The 16287-nt window shown below is 47.8% G+C and overlaps 1 protein-coding gene across 1 annotated transcript; it reads right to left on the reverse strand.

The window, feature by feature from the left end:
* Window positions 1-2266: 2266 nt before the first annotated feature.
* ING5 (inhibitor of growth family member 5) lies at window positions 2267-10688 on the reverse strand. Its single transcript, XM_025888269.2, has 5 exons — window positions 10595-10688; window positions 8388-8459; window positions 5802-5968; window positions 4227-4338; window positions 2267-4063 (listed from the first exon to the last, which is right to left on the reverse strand). The coding sequence occupies exons 1-5, from the start codon at window positions 10629-10631 to the stop codon at window positions 3966-3968; spliced, it is 486 nt and encodes a 161-aa protein (XP_025744054.1). The 5' UTR covers window positions 10632-10688; the 3' UTR covers window positions 2267-3965.
* Between the last annotated feature and the right edge of the window lie 5599 nt (window positions 10689-16287).

Here is a 16287-nt window from a genome sequence, read left to right on the forward strand (position 1 = left end):
ACTTTTTGTAAATCAATCATACCTTTAAAAATTGGTTTTTAAAAAAGAAAGAAATAGGGGCGCCTGGGTGGCTCAGTCGTTAAGCATCTGCCTTCGTCTCAGGTCTTGGTCCCAGGGTCCTGGGATGGAGCCCCACATCGGGCTCTCTGCTCGGCGAGAAGCCTGCTTCTCCCTCTCCCACTCCCCCTGCTTGTGTTCCCTCTCTCGCTGTCTCTCTCTATCAAATAAATAAATAAGAAAGAAAGAAATATACTTGGAAGTAACAAATAGATTCAGAAAAGATCTTTCAAAAAGCTATTATAAATATTTATGTTCAAAGACAAAGAAAAGTATAAATGTAGTAAGGAAAAGAAAAAGTATAAAATATAAACAGAACTTCTTTACAAGGGAAATCTCTTAAGTGGAAGATTCACTAAAGGAAACTAAGATTAAATTAGACACCAAGGAAGAAAAGACTTGAAGATAAAGTAATAGAAACTATCCAAATAGAAACATAGAAAGAAAAACACTGGTCAAAAAAATGAGCAGAGCCTCAGTGAACTGTGGGAAAATATTAAGCTAACATACATGTAATTGCAGTCCCATAAAAAGACAAAAGGAGAGCAGAAAAATGTATTTGAAGAATGAATGTCTGAAAATTTTCCAAATTTGATATAAACTATAAAGAAACAGTTCCAAGAAGCTCAATGAGCTCCAAGCAGAATACACACCAAAAATCCACACCAGGACAGATCATAATTAAGTTATTAAAAATCAAATTGCTGAATGGAAATCTTAGAAGCAGTAAAAATAAATAAAGTCACTTACATATAAAAAATCAAAGATAAGATTTATCACTAATTTCTCATCAGAATCAGTTCAAGATGGAAGACAACAGGACGACATCCTTAGCACGAGAAGAAAAAAGTCACCCTAAAGTTCTATATCCATCAAAAATATCCTTCAAAAAAGGAGATAAAAGAGACATTTTCAGAGAAAAGGAATTGAGAAAATTCATCAGCAGCAGCCCTGCACTATAAAACAACGTTAAAGGAAGTTCTTCAGGCAGGAGAGGTGACACTAGATGGAAATCTGCATCTACATAAGGAAATAAAAGCAGTGGAAATGATGTGTACATGGAGTGACAATAAAACGTCTTCTCATGTCTGAAAATCTGTTTAATATAATCAATGGTTTAGACCTAAAGTAGTAACAGCAAAATACGTTGTGAGGCTTATATCATGCAGAGAAGTAAAACTTTTGACAACAGCACAAAGGACAGGAGGAAAGAATACTTGTGTCGGGTCTCACATTAAACCTGGACACTGTAACACTACTGGCAGTGCCTTGTGGCAAGTTAACGAACAGTGCGGACACACGAGAACAGTCCTTAAATACAAAAACAAAAAACAAAAAAACCCTAAAAAAACTAAGAAGACACTAAAATAAGAGATGGCACAGACAACAAACAGCAAGAGGGTAAATTTAAATCCAATCATATCAGTAATTACATTAAATCTGAGTACTCTAAATATTGCAGTAAAAAGCAGAGATTGTCAGACTAGATAAAAAAAGCAAGAGTCAGCTTTGCTGACTTCAAGAAACCCACTCTAAATACAAACACAAAAATATGCTGAAAGTAAAAGAATGAAGAAGGAAAAAGATCCACCATGCAAAAACTCATCGTGACTACCATAGTATCAGACCAAGCAGACTTCAAAACAAAGAATATTACAAGAAATAAAAAAAGGGAGACATTTCATAACGATGAAGGAGTCAACTATTTTTAGAAAAATCTAAATTCGTATGTACCAACAAATAACAGAGCTTTAAAATATGTGAAGCAAAAACTGACAGACAGAAAGGAAAAATAGACAAATCCATAGCTAGAGTTGAAGATTTCAACACTCTTTCCTTAGTATTATCAATCGAATAATCAGAGGATCAGTAAGGATACAGAAGACCAACAACACTATCAACCAAGCTATCTGATTGAGATCTACAGAACACTCCACCAAAAACAGCAAAACATGACATTCTTTAAGGGTATATGGAACATACAGCAAAACAGGACCACAAACCATAACAAGTCTTAATCGATTTCAGAGAATTTCTATTATATGATATTCTCTGATCATAGCAAAATTAACTTAAAAATTGAAATCAGAAAGTTACCTGGAAAAATCCCAAATTATTTGGAAGCTGAGAACATACTTCTACATAAGCCATGAGTCAAAGAAAAATCACAAAGGAAATTTTAAAATATTTTGAATGGAATAAAAATAACACAACATATCCAAATTTGTGGGATGTGTTAAAACAGTAATTAGATTTAACAGTAATTAGAAAAAAATTTATAGCTTTAAATACTTATATGAGAAAAGAAGTATGAAAATCACTGATCTAAACTACTTTCACCTTAAAAAACCAGAAAAAGAAAAGCAAAGTAAATCCAAGTACTGGAAAGGAAAAAATAAAACTATGAGCAGAAATAGGGGCGCCTGGGTGGCTCATTAGGTTAAGCATCTGACTCCTGATTTGGGCTCAGGTCATGATCTCAGGGTCATGAGACTGAGCCCTGTGTAGGGCTCTGTGCTGGAGTCTAAAATTCTCTCTCTCCCTCTTCCTCTGCCCTTCCCCCCTCTAAAAAAATATGAGAGCAGAAATCAATGAAATAGAAAACAAACAATAGAGAAAATATAAAAACCAACAAAACCAAAATCTAATTCTCTGTAAAGATCAAGACAAGATGAGAGAAGACGTAAATTATCAACATTGGATCTAAAAGAGGAATCATCAGTACAGATCCTACAACAGAAAGATGATCATGTATTATGAGCAATTTGATGTGAATAAATCTGACGACTTACATGAAACAACCAATTCCTTGAAAGACACAGATGACCAAAACTGACTCAAGAAGAAACGGAAAGCTGAATAGTTCCATAACTTTAAAGAAACTGAATACAGCATGCAACAGTAAACTTAAAATAAGAACATTTTATTGTATGTAAATTATTCCTTAATAAAATTAACTTTGAGGGTTAAGAAAAAAATTAGCAAGATTAAACTACAGTGTCCAGGAATGCACATGTTGGGGATAACACTACAAAGAAGGGAAATAAACACCACATAAGTCTGGGTCTTGTTTACCTGGGCAAAGGAAGGCGGTTATGGTTTTGACAGGTACAAGAAAGTGTTACTGATAGCAGTAAGTGACAGGCAAGGATGTGCCTGAGAGTAATTCATTAAACTACATGTTTATTCTGCATGTGCACACTGCAAGATGGCATTTGGCGTTTTTCTTAAAAGTTTAAACACCAGGTTTAAGAACCAAAACTTCTCCCTTTTTTTGGTCAAGAACTGACTCTCTGAGATCTCCCCCTAACTGTCAAAACCATGTCCACGGAAGCCATTGGGCACTTTACTGTTTTCTCTGTACTCTAAAAATCACTTCTGTGGAGCAACACAGTAGCTTGGGGGATGAGGGAAGCAGGTGGGAGAAAGCTTTAAATGAAATATTCTGAAGTTCAAGGTAAATAACACATATATTTAATAAATGCAGTCATGCAACTTAATAACAAATATATCCAAAATATATATTTATACATAAAACAATGAACGGCTATATATTGAGCTGTTAAAGCGTGGCTTAGCCTGAACTGCCAATAAATATAGTGTCATTCAAGAGGCAGGACACACAGCGGCCAAGAGCATGGGTTGTGGAGTCAGACCACCCCGTGCACACCCAGCTCTCCCACACAGGAGCTGTAAAACCTAGGGCCGGTCTCGCCCCCTGGGAACCCCGTCGGGCTGCCGAGCACAGCAGAGCCGGAGCCTGCACGCGGAAAGCATGCAGAACTACACCCACCGCGGGCACGCAGGAAGCACTTCCTCGCTGTTAGCTGCCATTGGTGTTTCTAGATGCTAAGGAAATACTGATGCCAAGTAACCTTTGGGGAGAAAGAGACAAGGAAAAGAGCCTCTCACCCTCCTTTGTGCTTCTTTTTCTTTGGAGTATCTTCCTCTGAGGTCCTCCTGCCACGACCCCGGGAGCCTCTTTTTTCTTTCTGACCTCGACCTTCTGAAAGACAATAAACACCCCAATTATCTTCACAGAATTCACTGAAGCAGGACACGAGTTACTCAAATATATTTACCATAATGTTCCTCACATATTTATCACCAAAATTCTTCAAAACTCCATAGGTAACAGTAACAAAATAAAGAAAAATTAACAGACTTGCTTTTTAACCCTCGTGCTCCAGAGCTCTCAAAGTCACTGCCCTCCATCCTGTCCTTCAGATCTGCTTCAAAGCGCGCCAGGTCCGCATCAAGCCTTCGAATGTGTTTATCCACCTGCAGAGAAGGATGCTCACGAGTCTTATTTAACAATGAAAGCAACACAGCTCAGGAATCACAAACACACTGGAAATCAACCGGGAAGTATTTTCTTGCCCTTTAATTGAGTTTTCAATTAAGAAAGCTCCTAAAACAAGGTCTACTATCTCAGTTTATGAAGGGTCTTTGTCCCCACATTTTGAAACCTTAACAGAAGAAAGCCTACTCAGGAAAACCACGACGGCCGGCAATAAGGGGAAACAGGGCTGTGAAACGCAATGGAATGGGGATATGAGGACATATGATACTGAAGCCTAATTTAACCCTGGTTTAAAAATCTGAAGAACGTACACGTTCTCAGAGAAAGGGCCTCTAACGCTGTAGTCAGGACAAGATGGAAGAAAGAAGAGAAGGCAGTGGGGTCAAAGCATGAGGATGAGACAGTGACCACCCTGCCCCGACGGAGAAGGCCCCAAAGGGACGGCACTCTGGGCCCCTCACCCAGCGGGCTCACAACAGTCAACCCGTTAACCCACACCATGTGTCACTGTCCAAAAGGAGGACTTCTCTATCCATCCGTCTCTGGAAACAAACTATAATCCCAAACTCTGTTATGCATCAGAGAAAATCTGACTTTGACAACTGATCAAACCTAACTTTTAAAAAGCAGGCTGCTTACTGTAAAGATTCAGCACTTTGGAGGGGCACATGGGTTAAGCATCCAACTCCTGATTTTGCCTCAGGTCATGATCTCAGGGTCTTAAGATCAAGCCCCGTGTCAGGCTCAGAAAGGGGTCTGCTTGAGATTTTCCCTCCCCTCTGTCCCTCCCCCCCACCCCCATCCCCCATATACATGCACGCTCTCTGGAGCTTTCTCTCTCTCTCTCTCCCCCAAAAAAAAATAAATTTTAAAAAAAAAAAAAAAGACTCAGCACTTTAGGGCGTCAAAACCCCAAATATAAGCATTACGTTCTCCTTCTAGAGTATTCTTTCTCGAATACAGCTTAATTCAGGTTTTTAAAAAATTGTTTTTTATTGGGGGCGGCAGGGAACGGAGTTAGGTGACAGTGTGTGAGGATGACAGAGCTTCCGTCACTACACAACCTGATGTGCATCACGGGACAATGGCTCTGTGCTACCACGTGAGCCCCATACAAGGCCTACTTGAGAGAAAACTGGACACAACAAATTCTAGGACTTTACCTAGAGCTGACAAAATAAGCATTAAGGAAATAAATACAAAAACTAAGAGAAAATAAAGTATCCAAATATACGAGCACAAAGGGCATGGAAACCAGACTGCAGGACGGTCCCTGAGGAAGGACACCCCAAAGCATGCCTTGTCTAGAAGCATCTCTCTGTCAAAATCTGACCCCACTTCAGATGCACCACTTCTCAACAGCTGGTCCCTGCCCGCGTAAAAGGGAGGAACCCGGGCCCCCAGCTGCCCCCCCGGGGCCCCCAGCCCCCCACCTCCTCACCATCTCATAGGTCTGCATGGCCAGCTGCACCTTATCATCACTGTACTCCTTACACTTGCTGTAGGCACTCTGGATCTTCTGCAGGTGCTCCACACGCTGGTCTGGAGAAAGTGTCTTCACTGTGGATATATACTCTGCAGCCAGGATGTCGATCTCTGCCTTCTTATCTGACAGAGAAATGGGGGAAAAGCTAGTCCCTGCAAGAGATTCCAAGGTAACAAGTAAAGCTGAACAATGCCGAGTTGCAGGGCGCCCGGGTGGCTCAGTCGTTGGGTGTCTGCCTTCGGCTCAGGCCATGATCCCAGGGTCCTGGGATCGAGCCCCGCATCGGGCTCCCTGCTCCGCGGGAAGCCTGCTTCTCCCTCTCCCACTCCCCCTGCTTGTGCTCCCTCTCTCGCTGTGTCTCTGTCAAATAAAAAAATCTTAAAAAATAACAAAACAAAAAACAAAGCCAAGTTGCAGCAAAAAGGTGGCTGACTCAACACAGAGGCACCGCTGGTGGGAGCGCGGTGGGCACGGCCTTTGGCAGACAGTCCAGCACCAGAGGCCGTGGGGACACCACAGTGGGGACAGCACACCCAAGACGTCAGTGTTTCAGTGCCCTCCCAGGAAGTACGCACGCCGACCTTTCTGACTCCCCGCGGTCCCTGCTGGAATCGCAGGTTATGTGCTCACCTTAGCTACAGCTGGCATACTAGTCCTCAGTACACACACCCTAGATTTAGGATACATACGGGACAACGTTCATAAATGCAGACAGCAGGAAACGAGCCAAATGTGCAATCCACAGTAAAACAGACCAATAAGCTGTGGTCCATTCACACAGCAACCAAAACAGCACAACAACTATTACACACAGCAATGTGGGTTAATCCCACAGAAGGGGGCAGTGAGCCAGAAAAGCGAGACACAAAGGACAACATACTGTGAGATTCCACTGATATTAAGGACAGACACATACAACTGTGAACTCTTGGTTTAGGGAGGTGAGAAACTTGTTGCCGGGGAAACTGAGGGTGGGAGCCCCTTGCAGGGAGGGGCAGTACGCACAGCAGGCTTACACAGGGCCCCAGGCGCCCGAGGCCCCACTTCTCCATCTAGGGAGAGGTTTGCAAGGTGCTGTTTGTTGGGCAATTTACAAACACTTGTGCTTATTCCCCAATGTAAATGTTGTATTTCATAATAACAGAACTCTCTGTATCTGCGATCTGCGAGCCAGGAGACTGTAGCTCAGTGAAAAACCACAGCTATTCTGACCTTACAAAACCTGTGGCAGGCACAATGAATGAAAAATCACCCACACCCAAGCACATCGCCACAAAATAGGGACAAAGACAGCAGCCCAGAGGCTGCCTAGGAGGAATGGCGAGAAGACCACAGGTATAAAGGATGAGGAATCCACACAGCATCAGATCTCTCAAGGGCCACAGGGACGCCGGGAGACAAAGCAGCAGTGCCTTCCACACGCTGAGGGAAAATGACTGTCAAGCTGGAATTCTATACCCAGCCAAAATGTTCACCAACTATGAGACCAGAACAAGCACGTTTCCAGACATATGGCATTATAAGAAATCTACCTTCCCATGTACTGTTTTTCAGGAAACTACCGGAGGAAAGGCTCCACTAAAACAAGGGACCAAGAGAAAGGATGTTTACAACACAGGAATCAGGGTCCTGCACCAAAGATGAGCAGAGACAGTGCCTGTGCCACAGGCCTGGAAACAGCCAGCCCAGACGAGACCCACAGGGCAGGAGGCTCCAGGGGAAAGGTCTGAGTGTGCAGGGTGTGCAGGGCAGACTGGGGGCTGGCAGATCCCCTGGGGCAGCAGACACAATGAAAACGTGCAATGTGTATGGAACATGGAAAACAAGGCAATTACGAGCTCTAAGAAAAACAGTTATTCAAAAAAGGTCTCGTAAGCATAGCGTGTGATGTGGCCCAGCTGCAAACCACCTCCACAGGCGTCCTAAAGGAAACGCCACCCCTGGTCTATGGCAGGCTCAGATTCTAAGACACAACACCAGGAGACGGCGGGGGGAGGGGGATGCAAACCTTCATACTCCACAGTAACAGAATAAAGCCCAAAGCAAAAGGGAAATAAAGTAATGAACAGCAGCAAAAAACATAATGTTTAGAAACAGGGAGTATGGGCGCCTGCGTGGCTCAGTCGTTGAGCGTCTGCCTTCGGCTCAGGTCATGGTCCCGGGGTCCTGGGATCGAGCCCCGCATCGGGCGCCCTGCTCCGCGGGAAGCCTGCTCCTCCCTCTCCCACTCCCCCTGCCTGTGTTCCTGCTCTCTCGCTCTGTCAAATAAATAAATAAAATCTTAAAAAAAAAAAAAAAAAGGAAAAAGAAACAGGGAGCTAGATACCAAAAGACCGCCAAGTGCGATCTGTTTAAACCACGTGTACAGTTTGAAACCAGAAAACCTTTTAAAGGAAAGGAAAGGTAATGAGGGATGGATGGTGGCTGTAAAGATGCTACAGGAAGATGTGCTAGGACCCAAAAAACTAGGTCGAATTTTAAAGTGTCAGCGTTGTCTGTAAGACAGGGCCACCTCTCCCCAGCTGTCAGAGCCCAACCCACCTTCTGTCCTCTGGTCCAGCTCTCGCATGAGCTGGAAGTTCCTCTGAAGCTCACACGGAAGGTTCTCAATGCCTGAAACACAGAGACGTGTACTTCTCAGTAGCAGGACAAAACCTGCCTTCCGGACTTTATACCTAAGGTCTACAAAGAATAAGCGCCCTTCATTTTCTGTTTCCGTTAGGATTTGAGGAACAGAAGGATTAAGGTACGTCTTTGGGGGAGACAGGCTTCAGACGGTGTTGGAAGCTGGAAAAGTTAGAGGGGGACTTACCCTCCAGCTGCAAGCAGAGGCTGGGAAGGTGGCCCTTGTGACGCTTCCATCCCACACCCCCAGCCAGTCCTCCCCTCTCAGGACCCCCACAGTGGGTAAGACCAAAGCCCTGGGGTCTCTGTACTCTGACACTCAGTGCACGGGGCGGTGCCGGCCAGTGCTGTGGGGCAGACTTCATGCAAGGAGACACGGCCTGAGCTATACAACACAACAGCCATTGGCCACGGGGCTGCTGAGCACCTGAAATGGGGCTACCACGACTGAGGGACTGAACTTTTCCTTTGCTCAAGTTTAATTCAAGTTACACAGACAGTGCCGGCCAGCACAGGTCAAGGACCCCAGCCCACACTGCTTTCCCCACTGCACTGCCCTGCTCCTACTCCAGGCCAGCCATCCAGCCCGTCTGCAAGCTTACAGCTGCCCAGCTCACCCAGAGAATGGCACACATGCCCTCCCCAGCCTCCAGGCTCACCACAGCCTCCCCAAGGACCTCCCTGTTCTGTCCCATCCTGGGCTCTGCGGGACAGTGTCTCTCACATCCGGGTCTCTCACAGCCTGCTGGGCTCCTTCATGCCCCTTAATCTGCTGTGAACTTTTAAAAAAGTCCACTTGCCCCATTTGAAAGTAAGTTCCAGGAAAATGAGGACTGAGGCTTAGCACGCAGCAGGTGTTCAAAACTCAAGCAGGCACCTCCATTCTGAGCCTGCACACAGGTGGATGGAACTCACAATCCTCAAACTGTCTTCACAGGGCTCACTGGGCAGGTACCGGGACAAGAAGGGCAAGCCACAGTGCTCCCCAGCAGACAGGTCAGCGCAGCAGAGACAGGGCAGGCAAGGGCCTCCCCTCCTCAGTGCTGTCTCACCGGGACCCCCCTCATGGCTCAGGCTGAACTCCCCCCCCCCGCCTCCCCCAGGGCAGGGGCTCACTCCCCACCGTCAGCAGCTGCAGGTACCAATGCCCGTGGATATTCCCACTGCAACAGAGAGCTCCAGAGCACCCAGCCCAGCCCCCCCCAGCCGCCCCCCAAGGCCATCCGCAGCCAGAGCCAGATCAGCAGCGCTCAAACGTGGGCTCTCCGCTGTGGAGTGCATGACCTTGACAAGCTACTTGGCCTCTAAGGCCTGCGTTTTCCCATCTTCCCAGAAGTTCTCAGGAGGCCCCAACCTGAGCTACATGTAGACAGAAGGACGCCTGCAGAAGAGCCTCCCAGACGTCTTTCCGAGGGACCATCACTGTCCTCAGCACCTGAACCAGCCCTGCCAGTCCCCTCCCACCAACGCCACGCGGAAGGACAGGCACCCTAGGAGACTCTCCCCGCCAGGAGTGGCTCCGCCAACTCCCAGGTCACCGCACGAGCAGGCACAGAACCCCGGCCGGAGCCCCCCCCACATCCCGGACCCGGAGCCCCCCAGGACCAGCCCAGCGTCCGAGGTTGGGGCTCGAACCTCGGCGCCTGACTGCGCGGTGGGGGGCGGGGCCGGGGCGGGGCCTAGGGCGGGGGCGGGGCCAAGCCGGCGGATGGGGCCGGGAAGGGCGGGGCGGGGCCGTGAGGGGGGGCCTTGCCCGGGAGAGGCCGAGGAAGGGGAGGGCGGGGCGGCCGCTGAGGCCAGGGCCGAGGGCGGGGCCCAGCCGGAGAGGGCGGGGCCGTGGCACGCAAGCCCCCGCCCCGTGCCCACCAGCCCCGCCCCCCCGTGACGCACCTGGAATTGGCGCGGCAGTGACGGTGGGACCCCGCGCCGCGCCCCCCGCGCGTACCTCCTCGCGGCCCCGCCCCGCCCGGAGCGCGCCCCCGCCGCCCCCGCCGCTGCCGGACGGCTCCTGTCGCCCCCACGAGCCCTCCGGGTCCGCGCGCGGCGCCTGGTGCCCGCGGGGTGGACCCGTGTGGGGAGACCCTGCGCGGGCGCCCGGCCCCAGGGCCGCGAGGGGCGCTTACTGTCCAGGTAGTGCTCCAAGTACATGGCGGTCGCCATCTTCGTCCGCGGCCGCGCTCTAGGTCTGCGCGGGCGGGCGGTGCCGCGAGGGGCGGAGGCGGGGCCGGCGCGTTCACTATTAATGAACCTCGGGCGCTGATTGGTCCGCCGGCTGGGGCGGGGCGCCGTCTGGACATGCCCCCCGGCTTCCGGTCGGAGGGGTGCGCGCGGCGTCGCGCGGGAGCGGGGACTGGGCCTGGCGCCCCGCGGAGGGGGGCGCGGGCGCGGAGGTGGGGTCGAGGGCCCCGCACCTCCTGGGTGCACGTGCCTGCCCGCGTGGCCGGGGCCCCGGGGCTCCAGTCCCCGTCCCTGGCAGCTGCTCTGGCGGGAGCAGGTGCGGGCGGGGTGTGACGAGCGCGGTCCCGCGAGCGCGCGCGGATCCCCGGCGCCCGGCGGGGCGGCCGGCGGCGCACGTGCAGGTGGAGCGCGGGGCTCGGGACAAGGGCCTGCGCCCCGGAGGTTCAAGGCCGTCCTCCCGCTGCCTAGCACACCCTGGCCAGTGGAGTAGCAGTGTCGTTATTAAAGATGGCTCTTTGAACATACAGTCCCTCTCGTGAGCTCTCCCCTAAACCTGCCCTAGTCCAACAAATGGAAACACTGCTTTTGCCAATTTCACGTTCCCTGAGAAAATTCAAACTACACAGGAACTTACAGTTTCCCCACCTCCTCAGGATACAGATCTGTGACTATTGTTCACCTTCGAAATTTGAATGTTAGCAGTTTGGGTGCATCCCTTCTGGCCTCCTTCACTGCTTGGGAAAATGCACACCTGCACAGGTACGTAATTGCACACTACCGACCTTTGGGGCTATGTTGTGGGTTTTTTTTAACTAAATAGACTATTTTTTAGAGTAGTTTTAAGTTTACGGAAAAACTGAGACGAAAATAGAGTTCCTGTGTACCCCTAAACACGTGCGCGCGCGCGCACACACACACACAGCCCCATTACAAACACTTTGCACTAGGGTGGTACATTTATTATAACTGATGAAAGAATATCAATACATTATTATTAAAGTCCATAGTTTACATTAGCGTTCACTCTGTGTTGTACATTCTATAGGTTTTGACAAACGTATAATGACATGTATTCAACATTACAATATGCAGAATAGTTTCTCTGCCCCCAAAGTCCTGTGCTCCACCTTTTTATCCCTCTCCCCACTCCCCACACCCCTGACAAACACTGATCTTTTTACTGCAGTTTTCCCTTTTCCAGAATGGCATCACACAGTATATGCAGACGTTTCAGACTGGCTTCTTGCACTAAGTAAAATGCATTTAAGTTTCCTCCATGCTTTTTTGTGGCTTGGTAGCTCATTTCTTCTTAATGCTGAGTAATAGTTCGTCGTCTGGATGGACCACAGTTAACCCATTCACCTATTGAAGGACTTCTTGGTTGTTTCCAAGTTTTGCCAATTATGAATAAAGCTACAAAGAAGTGTAAGATTGTCTAGGTTTGTAGGAAACCACCAAACTGGCTTCCAAAGCGGCCATATCATTTTGCATTTCCACCAGCAAAGAATAAAGAGTTCGTGTTGCTGCACATCCTCACTAGCATTTGGTGTTGTCAAGTGTTCTGGATTTTGACCATTCTGATAGGTGGGTAAAGATATTTCATTGCTATGTGCAGTTCGCTAATGACATAATTCCCTATTGAGCACCTTCTTACAAGTATACTTGCTATCTGTACATCTTCTTGGGGGAGGTGTCTGTTCCTAACTTTTGCCCATTTTTTATTTTTTTAACTTTTTTAAAAAGGTTATTTTTATTTAGAGAGAGAAAGTGGGGGGTGGGCAGAGGGGAAGCAGACTCCCCACTGAGTGTGGAGCCCAATGTAGGGCCAGATCCTGAGATCACAACCCAAGCTGAAACCAAGAGTCAGATGCTGAACCAACTGAACCACCCAGGCGCCCCATAACTTTTGCCCACTTTTTAAATTGGGCTCTTGGTTTTCTTATGTGAATCATACTATCCACTTTTCTACTATTTACATTTTTAACTTAACACTCTTCGCAAACATCTGACCATGTTTTTTACTCAAAACTACTTCATTCTGTTTACTAGATATATTTCATTGCGTTGGTGTGCCATACCTTAACAATAGATGTACAGTGTTTTGATTGTTTCCAGTTTTCATTAGCACAAATAATGCTCTGGTGAACATTTATTCATATGGCTGTACTTATCTGTGTGTTCCAGTTATTTATTGCTGCATAATAAGCTACCTGAAAACAATTGCTTAAAAGAACCATTTTATTGTCACTCGGAATTTTTGAGTCACACATTTCAGCGGAGCTCAGCCAGGTGATTCTTCTGTTCTATGTAATACTATAGAGGTCACTGGGGTGGCTGGAAGGTAGCATTTAATTGGCATTATGGATCAGGATGCCTCCATGGGGCCTCTCCAGCACAACAGTCCCAGGGAGTGGTACTCTTCATGGCCATGCAGGGTTTCCAGAGAGTTCCAGGAGGCCACGGTAGAAGCTGCAATACTTGCGAACTCTCCTGGGTAGTCCCGAGACATCTCATTACATTTTATTGGTCAAACAAGTTGTTGGGGACAACCAGATTTGAGGGGAGGGGAATTAGACCCACCTCTCAATGGGAGGAGTAGCAAGGGTTGAGGCCGTCTCTAATTTACACCTTGTCCTATTAGTTCTTTTTTTTTTTTTTTAAGATTTTATTTATTCATTTGAGAGAGAGAGAAAGAGAGAGCACGAGAGGGAAGAGGGTCAGAGGGAGAAGCAGACTCCCTGCTGAGCGGGGAGCCCGATGTGGGACTCGATCCCGGGACTCCAGAATCATGACCTGAGCCGAAGGCAGTCGCTTAACCAACTGAGCCACCCAGGCGCCCGTCCTATTAGTTCTTTGGGATAAATTCTTAGAAGTGGAATTGCTGGGGCACCTGGGTGGCTCAGTTAAGCATCTGTCTTTGGCTTGGGTCATGATCTCCGGATCCTGGGATTGGGCCCTGTGTTGGGCTCCCTCCTCAGCAGGGAGTCTGCTTCTCTCTCTCTCTCTCTCTCTCTCTCTCCCCCTCTCCCTCTGCCCCTCCCTGCTCCTCTCCCTCTAAAAAAAAAAAAAAAATGGAATTGCCAGCTCAAAAAGTATTGCATGTTCTAAGGGCTGATACTTTTAAATGAATTGCCCAAGGAAAAAATTATACCAACTGACACTTCACTAAGTATGTTTTTACACTTTGTCAACCCTAGATTTTGTCAGGCTTTTTATCTTTACTAACTTGATAGAAAAAAGAAATAACCAAAAAACCAACCTGTGTTTTGATTTGTATTTCTTTGATTTTAAGTGAGGCTAAACATATTTTTCTATATCCACGGGCTATTTGCAATTCTATCATTTTATGTCCTTTACCCATTATCTATGAGAAAACTGATCTTCATGACTTCATCTAAAAAAAAAAAAAATTAGAAATCAGAGAGGGAGACAAACCATGTGAGACTCGTGACTCTGGGAAACAAACTGGGGGTTGCAGAAGGGAGGGGTGTGGGGGATGGGGTAATTGGGTGATGGGTATTGAGGGCATTTGATGTGATACGCACTGGGTGTTATACGCAACTGATGAAATCATTAAACACTACATCTAAAACTAATGATCACTGTATGTTGGCTAATTTAAATTAAAAAAAAAGTTAAGGAGCACCTGGGTGGCTTAGTTAAGTGGCTGCCTTCGGCTTGGGTCATGATCCCAGGGTCCTGGGATCGAGCCCCACATCGGGCTTCCTGCTCTGTGGGGAGTCTGCTTAAGCTCCCCCTGCTTATGCACTGGTACGTGCTCCCTCTCTCTTCTGACAAAATCTTTAAAGAAAAAAAAAAAAAGTTAAGGCTAATAGCCCTTCATATATCAGATATTGAGAATAACTTCTTCCAGATAGCAGTTTGTCTTTCATTCACATAAGAAAACTGATGAATTCTCTTAGGAAGACCCTGTTCTAGAAATGACCAGAGAGGATTCCTTTTATTGCAATGTGAAGAGCAGGGTTTCTGAGGCGCCTGGGGGGCTCAATCGGTTAAGTGTCTGCCTTCAGCTCAGGTCCTGGGATCGAGCCCCATGTGCAGGGAGCCCGCTTTTCCCTCTGACCCTTACCTGGCTCGTGCTCTATCAAATAAATAAATAAATAAAATCTTAAAAAAAAAAAAAAAGGCAGGGTTTCTCAACCTCAGGACTTGATATTTTGGGCCAGGAAACTCTTTCCTGGGGCGGGGCGGGGGGATAGGGTTGTCCTGTGCCTTGTAGGATGCTTAACAGCATCCCTGGCTTCTACTCAGTAGATGCAGTTAGCACCTCCCAAATTATGACAATCAAAATGTCCACTAACTGAGCAGTGCTTTAGGGGAAGGCTAAGCTAGTATAATGTAAAGAAACCCAACCAAAATCCAGTGGCTTAGAAAAGAAAGAATTTTATTTCTTGTGCAACAGTCCCAACATGGTTAGTCCGGGGGATGGCAGCCATGCTCCACGGGGTCACTCAGGGGCCCAGATTCCTTCCAGCATGTTCTATGCCCCCAGGGCATTTTGCCTTCATCAGCACAGTCACGGCCAGGTTGCAATAAGGGGAAGCCACGGGTAAAGGGAGAGCACGGTCTGCTGTCTGAAGGAACACACATGGGGTCTACTCACATTTCGTTGGCGCTGGGCTGCATCGCCACCTCTAGGTGCCAGGGTCTAGTAGGGCGCTCATGTGCCCAGCAGACTCATGTGGAAGCAGGTGAGTGCTATGGACTGAATATTCCCCCAAGCTCATAGGTTGCACCCTAACCCCCAATGTGACGTTCTTTGGAGAGGGAATTAAGAGGAAGAAGAGACACCAGAGACTTCTCTCTACACCTGTACAGTGGGAAGACTGGTGCCATTGGAGTCCCGCGGTCTGTGGTGTCTTGGTATGGCAGCCTGGCTAACAGAGTCAGGAGGACTTTGCTGACACAATCCTGTGAGGCGGGAGGTACAACACACTTGAGGAACAGGGAACAGTAAAAGGGTTTTAGAGTCTTTTTTTTTTTTTTTTTTAATTTATTTATTTGTCAGAGAAAGCGTAGCAGCAGGCAGAGGGAGAAGCGGGCTCCCGGCTGAGCAAGGAGCCCAATGTCGGGCTCCATCCCAGGACCCTGGGATCATGACCTGAGCCGAAGGCAGACGCTTAACCATCTGAGCCACCCAGGCGTCCCTTTTTTATTTTTTTAATGGACAATCCCAAACACATTAAGAGTCGGGAGGCCCTAATGAGCCCCGTGTGCTCATCAGCCAGCTTTGGCAATTAGCACCTGACAACCCATTTGATGTCCCCTCTGTCTCCAAGCCCACTTAGACCCAGAACCCTGTTATTTCCTCCACCAAGCGGACGTCCTTGTGCCCATCTGAGAAGGCTTCTATGGTGCTGTGAAGAGATCCTGCTTGCACTGCTCCAGGGCGGACCGTGCTGACAGGCCTGAGACCTAAACTGTCCATGCAGCAGAGCAGAAAGGAGGCTGAATGTCCAGATGCAAGGGTGCTCCTCTGCCCATGGCGGGGCCGTGAGATCAGCACTGGGTGCGCGGAGAGGCTGAAGTCACCCTGTGACCATGAAGGAAAAGCTAGAACTGCTAAAATGTGGACCTGACCTTTGCCATCACCAGTCAGCGGGGGCAGTTCCTGGCT

Source organism: Callorhinus ursinus, unplaced genomic scaffold (genome assembly GCF_003265705.2).
Source record: "Callorhinus ursinus isolate GAN/ISIS: 27379988/994484 unplaced genomic scaffold, GSC_fseal_2.0 scaffold96, whole genome shotgun sequence".
Lineage (NCBI taxonomy): Eukaryota > Metazoa > Chordata > Mammalia > Carnivora > Otariidae > Callorhinus > Callorhinus ursinus.